The sequence below is a fragment of the Anneissia japonica genome, unplaced genomic scaffold (genome assembly GCF_011630105.1).
Source record: "Anneissia japonica isolate Jap-2015-1 unplaced genomic scaffold, ASM1163010v1 scaffold288134_len74827_cov163, whole genome shotgun sequence".
NCBI classification, from domain to species: Eukaryota; Metazoa; Echinodermata; class Crinoidea; order Comatulida; family Comatulidae; genus Anneissia; species Anneissia japonica.
The window spans coordinates 64,021-74,189 of record NW_022743578.1 but is presented as its reverse complement, the minus strand read 5'-3'; the positions used below and the strand labels follow the sequence as shown (position 1 = coordinate 74,189).

At 33.9% G+C, this 10,169-nt stretch overlaps 1 protein-coding gene across 1 annotated transcript in view; it reads right to left on the bottom strand.

The window, feature by feature from the left end:
* Window positions 1-11: 11 nt before the first annotated feature.
* Window positions 12-10,169, bottom strand: part of LOC117119507 (blastula protease 10-like) — a gene marked incomplete at its 3' end in the record, with an annotated part of 30,416 nt that continues 20,258 nt past the window's right edge. Inside the window, exons 8-14 of the mRNA XM_033264332.1 lie at window positions 8,548-8,664; window positions 6,665-6,774; window positions 5,758-5,870; window positions 5,093-5,256; window positions 886-930; window positions 359-403; window positions 12-47 (exon numbers count right to left, since the gene is read on the bottom strand). Of these exons, the coding sequence (XP_033120223.1) occupies window positions 12-47; window positions 359-403; window positions 886-930; window positions 5,093-5,256; window positions 5,758-5,870; window positions 6,665-6,774; window positions 8,548-8,664 (630 nt within the window). The remainder of the gene's footprint in view (window positions 48-358; window positions 404-885; window positions 931-5,092; window positions 5,257-5,757; window positions 5,871-6,664; window positions 6,775-8,547; window positions 8,665-10,169) is intronic.

Here is a 10,169-nt window from a genome sequence, read left to right as displayed (position 1 = left end):
ACCGTTTGTTGTCACTGATGTTGTCGGTTGTGCCGCTGTGGTAGATTCTGTAGAATTATAAAATTAAAAATATCATAAACCACCTATCATGAAGTAGAAATAGTAAATCATCGTTCAACAATGAAATTAAAAAGTGAAATATTTTGCTCTTAGTCATTATTGATAACCTTTAAAAAGACATAAACAAATAATGAGTCAAAAACCTACCCTCAGTTGTCACTGACGTTGTCGGTTGTGCTGTTGTGGTAGGTTCAGTAAAGTTATAAAAATTAAACTATATCGTAAAACACTAGTCGTGCAAGTAATAATAGTTCAATAATTCAACTAATAATGATAATCATTAAAGTCAAAAACCTACCCTTAGTTGTCACTGATGTCGTCGGTGGTGCCGCTGTGGTAGGTTCTATATAGAGTTATAAATCAGTTAGCAATTAAATAAATATTTCAAATAGAAATTTTAAAACATCGTTCAATAACGTAATTTTAAAAATAAAATATTTAACTTTTATTTATTATAGATAACATTTTAAAATACATTAAATAATAATGAGTCAATAATTTATATTTTGTTGTTACAGATGTTATCTGTGGTGCTGTGGTTGCAGGTTCTATAGATTTATAAAATTAAACATCATATACCAGTAGACCTGTATGCATTTGTATTTTAGCAAAATTGGTAATTATTCTAAATATATTCATTTTTATACGAGTCAAAAAACTTCCTTCAGTTGTAACTTATGTTTTAGGTGTTGTCGCTATTTTAGTTTCTATAGAGTTATAACATTAAAATATATCATATACCACTAGTCGTGTTACAATTTATATTTCAGCTAAAACTGATAATAATGTTTAAAATATTTATTGTTGTATGAGTCTAGAACCTACCTTGAGTTGTCACTGATGTTGTCGGTTGTGCTGATGTAGTAGGTTCTGTAAAGGTACAAAATTGAACTTTGTTATATATCACTAATCGTGTATACACATATAAAAATATGTGATTCATGGACTCGTTTAAACATTAAACATTTACTAATTAAATACAACATTTGAAATACAAATGGTATATCTTCGTTCAAAAATTATATTTAAAAAATATAATATAACTCTTAGTTATTGACAATACTTTGTGCTTAAAGCCCTTTGTGACATGTTATAATCACCGAATCACCTTGCCCTTCATTCCTTTCTTTACCCGTTTATTTTAGTCAATGACTATTCACCACAACCGTTATCTAGCTTTTCTTCTTTTGTTCTGTGGACACACAACTTGATTCATTCGTCCCATGCAAACTCTACCACAGTCGATTTCGCTACCCTCTTCTTCACATCTCAATTGTTTTTTCTTTTAACAAAAATACTATCAAGGAGGTCCTCACAATGTAAAGATCTTTTGTGGGGTGTGTTGGGGCATGCGAGTCATTATGAACTTACTGGAGTAAATTCCCTACCCAGTGATGCATAGTTTAATTACGGTTGATGTATGTGGGTCATTAGGGCTATAGTAGCGCATACCCCAGGATGCCTAGTTCCAATAGGATTGGGGTATGCGGTTCATTCTACAGGATTTATATAGAATATTGTAAAAAAATTGTATAGAATTTTTGTAAGGCAAGCCTGCCCTACCACCTACTCATAAGGCGAGTGTTAATAATAGTCAACGAACAAACGAATGGATGAACGTGATGCATAGTTCGACGACAATTTGCATTTTTCACTTCGTAATACTGTACTGGCCAAGAAAATCCGTATTGACTCTGTATAGGCCTGCTATAGATCATATTTTGCGTGCAGACTTCATTCTTATCAGAAAACTTTCACGAAATGTTCTAAAATTCCAAAGCTGATGTATATTGCCATGATTATGAAAAACACATTATATTTATTTTTGCGATTTTTGAGATTCTTATTAGGCTTTAGGAGCTTCCTATGGATGTAATCTATCACGTGAATTGGTCATATACTCGCACATATGTTTAAAAAGATGAGATTAATATGATAGCTACCCAATATATCTATCCACCAAAGCGAAAATATTGGGAGGGTGGATTATATCCACAAAGCATTAAGAAGTTGGCAATCATCTAATCACGGAAGACAATTATGCATATTTAATTAGTTTCCTAGCCGGTGAAAGGGCATAATACTAGGTCAGAATACAATTATATAAAAAAAAAAATAGATTGCTCTTCATCCTCTTAAGCATAAGTTGCAATATGGCCATGACCTAGCTGTGGTCTACTCTATAAATTTTAGACTATTATTATTCACTAAGACCATCAACAAACAACATAACACATTATCACAATTGTAGGACGAGCCAATGCTTGGAATATAACATCTATATTAAATTTATATTCAAAATATTTATTAACATTTAAATGAGTGTACTTCCATTATAATTTAAAGAAATAACCTCCCAACAATGGACCATACCGAAGGTGGGGTGCACAATGGGTTGTTGGTATTGCTCTTGCTCTACAATGGGTTTAAGCTGTTGAGGAATTGTTAGCATTAGATAAACTTTTTATTAAATTTTATATTATGAATTAAAAACGGGAACATTCAGTACTCCAAATGCAAAAGAAAACAAGGGATAAATAATCATATGTAATGGGGTGCTTTTTAGAAAAGTAATTTTCCCAGTCAAAATTTTATCATTTTTCCAGTATCATGTGTACCATATTATCACTATTTTCCCTTCCTTCTTAAATAATTATTCACTGTTCTTTTTTCAATATACCATTGTTACCATGAATTTCTATTGTAAGTTTCTTGAATTACTTTTTTCATCAAAACTATTAATATTTAAAGCTTACTTGGAGTACAATCAACTTGAACAGATTGAAGCCTGATGACAAGAGAAAGAATGAATTGTCCTAGTGAATCTCCTAGTGACGTTGACCTCTGTCAGTCAAAACAAGATTGAGCCCGCAATCTTTTCATTACTCAACTAAAATATTAACCTTATCCAGTATAAATGTTATCAATTGCTTTTAAAGTGTTACTGTATTTCATTTTCTTACTTTCTTCTTTTATGGCAACTCAACACAAATATTCAATATCACAACATATTAAGAAATTACATTAAAATAATATATCAGTATCTATTATTCTTGAGTTATCATATTATTATTATTATCATTAATTTTCCTTTTTTATAAATAAATAATATCACAATACCTATATACATATTAGGACACTAAACATATGGTAACACATGATACGGCACTGGATAAATGATAAAGTCTGATTGGAAAAAAAATACATCTAGGAACGACTCGATTGCATAAGGGAAGCTATTCATTTACCCCTTGTTTTGCTTTTACATATGGAGTACTAAATGTTTATGCTTAATCTGGGCTGCCCCCAGTTTCTAATTTATGTTACTGCCCAAAAAAGAAAGAAATAGGTCTTCCTAGTAACCTAAATATATTGTAGAGCAAGATCAAGACAAACAGTCTATTTTGCACTCTTTCCTAACAATGGCATATCAATTGGGCCTGAACTACATCAAAAGGGCCTGAAGCTACAAAGTGTTGTATGTTTAAAAGTTGTTTGTTAAAGTACAATGTGTGTATTTGTAATAATGAATTTAAATAAACTGCTAATAAACATTTATATTGTATAAACTCACAACACAATAATGTTTGTTCTTTATAGAAATTTAATATTATTAGAAAAAAAATCAAATTTTGTAAGTTTTTATGATTGTTAGTGCAATAATTAATATTGGAAAAGAGTATAAAAATAACTTTAAAATTTGTTTTATTACATTGTTACATTGCTTACCATATGGAAAATCAGATTTATATTTTAAAAATATTTTTTTTATCAAAATAGAGGTCATAATAAGTTAAGCCATAAATAAGTTAAAAATTATAATTATTTTTGTTTTACCTTTTCGATACATATAAAAGGAAGTTAAACCCCTAAGGTCCTGGACGGTTGAAAACACCTTAATTCTTATTTTTTATTAGACCTTAAGTCCAACACATGTATTTTACTGGTAAAACTGAATATATAATGCCTGGCATCAGATCTTTTATGCTTCATTTTACTTACTTATTTATTTATTTTTTTTGGAAAAAACAGATTGTCCACTTCAGATGGATGGAATTATGTAAACAGCAAGGATAACCCACAAAAGTCTGAAGAAGACTTATTTCCAGTGGGGTTCCGGTGGTGATTGGGCGGTACACCGGCAGACAATCATCTTCTCTTTTCCGAATAGTGAACTGCGTTCTTTAGGGTGTATCATCATTAGTGTTCTGCTGAAGGCAGGCCCTTCCTAGCAATCTCCAGTACTACCATTCTCTGCATCTCTCTTTATCTAGTAGTAACTTTTTCTTTAATTAATGTCATCCAACATCATCATTCTCATTCCTCTTAGTCTTTTCCCTTCAATTTTCCTTCCATCACGTCTTTCATAATAAATTATAACATGTGACCAATCCATCTCTTTTTCAGTTTCTTGATTAGCTATCTGTAGGTGTGGTTCACACACTCTTCTTAGTACAGTACAATCTCCATATTAACTTTTATCCGTCCACTTGATTTTCGCCGATTTTCTCAAAATCCACATCTCGCATACATCAATCCTTTTTCTGCCAGCTTTCTTCAATATCCATGTCTCCGAACCATACAACATCACACTCCAGACCAAATTTTTCCAGACTTTAGGGTGCACACACAGGCCATAATGCATACGGGACCAGCGGCTTAAAGGTCTCATCCGAAAGGCGGTGCGCTATCGTAATTTGCATTTTAGCCCTTCAGCTGTTGAAGTAAACAGTAGAAAGGAAAAGCAGCGATAGGAAGTAAACCATGAGGGACCTATAGGCCTACATCTCTGCGTAGTAGCGCACACACAGTGGCTACCACCAGTTTAGCCGACTGATTTAAACTGCTGTCACTTTGACTGGGTTATAGAAATAAAATCATTACCATTGTAAGCGTTAGTACACCCCCCCCCTACACACACACACAAATCAATAGAATTACAGTAATTTCCATAACATAAGGCTAATAAAAACGCGTTTTGCAAAATATGTCAAAAGAATGATTTTTTTTTATCTTATACTATTACCAGTACCGCTATTAGTTTGAGTAGGTAACTCGGTTGTAGCCGCTGTTGTTGGTTGAAACTCATATGTAGCATGATACCCACTAGCAGTTAATGTGCTATCAGAATGAAATGCTAGGAATATTTCGCCATCTTCTTCAACAATGGTTCCCGGGCTGTTGCTTCCACAAAACCTAAAGAAAAAAGATATGTTTTAGTTTGTGTCCTATGATTATATACATAGTTTGATCACCACAGAACCTAAACATATCTTGTAACTTGACCGTGATTTTTTTTGGGGTGGGGGCCGACAGGGGATGGCACGAGTATTTTGGAGGGGGTGCCAACCCGTCCTCCCCTAGATACGCCACCGATAACGTCTGACTAGCATGAGTGTGCCAGCATCCTCTTGGAGAAATACAGAAAAAATATAATGACTAAAGATAACAATCGGCATTAAATAGGTTATGTTATTTTCATTCTCTGATAAGTATACGTCAATTCCAGCACACCCTCTATAATTTAAATTTAGTATATTAATGATGGTAAAGCAGTATCTTTGGAGCATACTAATATATTCATTATTAATAATTTATTGACTGACATCATTTGTATATAATCCATTCAAAAGTCTATACTACTTTAAATTTAAAAGATATCTGATGCAAACAGACGATGCTAAAACGATAACTTACAGGCTACCGGGATAGTAAAAATTAGTGTTACGTATGTCCAGGTAGTCCCACCTGCAAAAAGTATCTGCCTCCAAATTAAAGGCATCGAAGGTAATCGTAAGATTACTGGTACCCTGATCGATTAAATGAAAGTAATTGTATTAACACTTCTGCTGTTTATGTGAGATTATAAATACAATTCATTTTATACAAAGAAACAATATAATGTTTGCACAAGAGTCCCAGCTCCTTTATTATCGTTGCTAAGGTTCCACAAAACGAGAGATTAACGTGTATCATCGTTAGTACTTGAGTTCGTGGGACAAGACGTGTGTAGGCGTGTGCGTATTCCTGGTCTTGGTCAGTTAAGATTGACTGACACTCCAGAAGGGTTCATTAACGGGAAAATACACATACATACACAACAGCATTTATATATCGCTATTTTATGAAACTCAGAGTTCTCAAATCGTGGACTACAATTGCTGATACAGTAACTTATAAGTGCCTGTTCGTGTCTGAGATACAAGGTACATGGGCTGTATGGACCCCAGTACACCGGGGTAACCCCCTACTCGTCGCGAAATATGTACTGGGTTGTTTAGAGTGCACATGAGACAATTGTGTACACTTGGACCTATTGTTTAAGTCCTTATCCGAGAAGAATTGTTCCACCTCTGGAACGTGCTAAAAGTTGGGGAAACCCTGCCTTAACCGTTCGGCCATTCAACTCTCAAACATGAGAATAAAATATAAATACAAAATTAAAATTCTAACCCATTTGGAGAAAAAATTGTATCAAATTACATTACGAAGTTCAGTTTTATTAGAAATACATTTGTTATCCGTCGCCTATATTTATATTTATGCTTTTTTTTATCATTAATGTTGTCATTATGATTGTCTTGGCTGATTCTAATCTACTCACATTGAAATAGATGTAACAATCTAAGTTGGTGGTATAACTTTCCGGATAGTTGGGTGATGAAATGGTTCCAGAACTACTTTCAGATTCGTCTATTGTTAACGAACAGGAGTCTAATAATAATAATAATAATAATAATAATAATAATAATAATAATAATAATAATAATAATAATAATAATAATAATGATAATAATAATAATAATAATAATAATAATAATAATAATAATAATAGGCCTGATAATAATATTAATAATAAGATCAGTTTAATGATTCAAACAATGCTATTTATAATCATCATCGTCATCCTCATTTTCATCACCTTCTCCATTGCAATCATCATCAAACTTGAGAAATTGAAAGCATGTACAGACTGATCATCTGTAGGAACTAGATAAAGCAATTAAGTTTAATGTAACCACTGCAATATTGATAGGTTTTCTTGTGTAAGGTGCGATAGGTCAGCGAAGATCACTGGAAATAGTTCAAGTGGCGTTGGAAAATTCAATATTTTGCTGACCTATATTAGTTTGCCTATTGTGATAAAAAAAAAACCGAGTTGATGATGCTCTACATTTATTACCCCCTATTTATGGTAATTTAGACCATGGAGGTATAATAATACCTCCATGTTTAGACAAAGCCGAATCCTATGTTACAACTCTAGTTTCATATTTTCGTTCAGCATTCAACATTATCTAACCACATGTGGTGGTAGATAAGCTAAGTAATGTTAATGTTCACCCTTATTTTTGTTTATGGATCACCGACTTCATATGTATGAGATCCCAAATGGTTAGGATTAGGAGCAATGTCTTGAAATAGTTAGCCATGATATCAACTGGTGCTCCGATAACGTCTTAATGCTAAGAACACAAGGGAAGTGATTCTGATTTCTGCACAAATAGTTAGGTGTACTCATTGACGATGAACTTTGAAAAAATAAATTGAAAGCAAGTGAACGTTAATTTTTCCCAGGAAAGTAAAATAAGTGTAAGGACTTGATGCTCTGTCTCTTTTATAAAATCAGTCATCTGCTTCTGTTGTAGTAATCTAACAAAGAGAATAGTAAACAAATAACCGGAGCGACAGGAAACATAATTGGTAGGACGTAGGCTTTTCGTTATCTATATAAATGTTTCAGTACATGGCACAACAGGGTGAGAGTCTGTAATCTCAGATAATCTTGTTACTGTTGTGATGTGCATGTAATACTGTGTACATCACAGAAACACCAACTTCATGTATTTTAAAAATATTACAATAAATTCCATCTTGAATCTTGATTATCGTCATCATCATCATCATCATCATCATCATCATCATAATCATCATCGTCATCATCATCATCATCATCATCATCATCATCATCATCATCATTATAATCATCATCACCACCACCGCAATTTTCTTCTTCATCATCATCATCATCATCATCATCATCATCATCATCATCATTACTATCATAATTATTTCTAGAGGTAAACCCCCATGTATGTATTGTAATGGCAAGTATTTTGGTACCACATCTTTTCCATAAAATGCAAAGCGATTTTCTATTATACTAATATTAAGACAAGAACAAACTATATCATAATATTTAGGTTTATAAAAAAGTAGACTAAGCCAAAAGAAACATACAAAAAAAAGTAGAGTTGTGAGGACAGGATTGCTTGAATTACATTATCAATCATTAACAATTATTACTTCTTCAAACATAACTGATGTTCCGTTAAGCCCGCCCTTTGGTCTTGTTACAATGGTCTCACAAAACGACAATGTTTGTATGAAGCGTGCCCGTCTTCCTGACCTTGTTTTGTTTGGTCAATTATGTTTGATTGACACGGAAAATTCTATTAGGATCCTACCTAAATGATTCTAAATTACCCGTAAGCTCCTCTGTTTCACACAAACTTCCTGAAAAGTTTGGTGGGCACAAACAGTCGCACCCGTTGGTAGATCTCCTGTAGCCTGCGTTCTCGCAGGGTGTACCAGTGCAGTCAACTGTAGCATTAAAAAAAAGAGAGAGATTTGAGACTTATACAAATAAATTTAGCGACTAAAGAGTGCAATTTATTTTGTCTTTTATTTTGTTGGAATAATTTTCAAGATTTTCTAAATATGTCTTTAAAGATGGCGAATTGTCGTGAGTAAACAATTATAGGTTTTCGGTACACCATGTGGCATATGTGTAATCCACCAGTCATACCATCGAATCACAGCGCATCAAAGCAATACTCTGGAACCTTCATCAGCACTCTAAGCCATCCTTACAGCTCTTCATCATTCTTCCCATGAGGATACTAACCAAAACGTTGGGACATTACAAAAACGGTTCTCAAACCCAAAAAATACCATCAATTGATATTGGTAGCATAATTATGCCACATGTGTAGTGTTGTACTACTTCGTTATGTGCCGTACGCACGCGGAGGGATACGAATATCGATAGTGGATAGAAGACAACATGGTGTGAGTGTATCCAGGGAGTTGTTATTGTTGTTGTACTCAATAAGCAACACTAAATCCGACGACGAGGATGCGCAAGGAAGGAGAATATGGCAAGTAATTATCCCATTGTTCCATTCGATAAATGTTGTCGCTGAGTCTTTGGACACGTCTGTACGTAAAAAATAGGAAGCGTGGGTCAATTTCGAAGACTATCCCCGGTATTCTTAAAACCATACCTCCATGTTAAAACAAAATTTAGTCGTAGTTCGAGCTAAAACTTTAAAATTACGTAATTTCGTATTCTTAAAAAGAACTTCGACTAGCACTACGACTAAATCACGCGACCTCAACTAAAATGATACCTCCGCAGGAAAATATTTTTAGTCAGCCTAGGGTCAGGCTAAAACGCCGACTTGAAATATTTACCCAATTAAAAACATGTTTTCGTAACACACGATAGAGTGAAACGAATAAAAACGAATGTATAAGTAGGTCCGATGTATATTCGGTGTGTTCAACAAAACAGACACGAAGTTTAACTTCCAAAAGGCGAAATTATCATGTTTTGCTAGCCACTTCATATAGTGTCAATGCAGCTTTTAATAGAAGATCCCGGATTCGAGTCCTGGTTTCGGAGATATTTAACACTCTCAGCTGGAGTCTCCGAAACCCTCAAACGGACTTTCCAAACATTTTGGCATCACAACGTATTTCAAACCAACAAACACCATGAGACAGTTGTTAGTGTCCCCAAAGGACAAGAGCCAAAAGAAAGACATCACAGGCGATATATACTACATTGCTTCAGGCAAATGTAGGCCCTAATTATTCTTACATTGGCTTCAGGCAAATGTAGGCCCTAATTATTCTCGCATTGGGGAATCAGAAAGACTCTGAAGACACGTTTCTTGCAGCACCACCAACCTAGTTATCTTAATTAGATCTCACAACATATCCACATTGAATCACCTGGGCATCACGCTGACCTGGCACATCTTAGACAGGGAACCAAGGTATTTGAGAGAATTGAAAAGGAGGCATCCGGGTAAACAAACCGA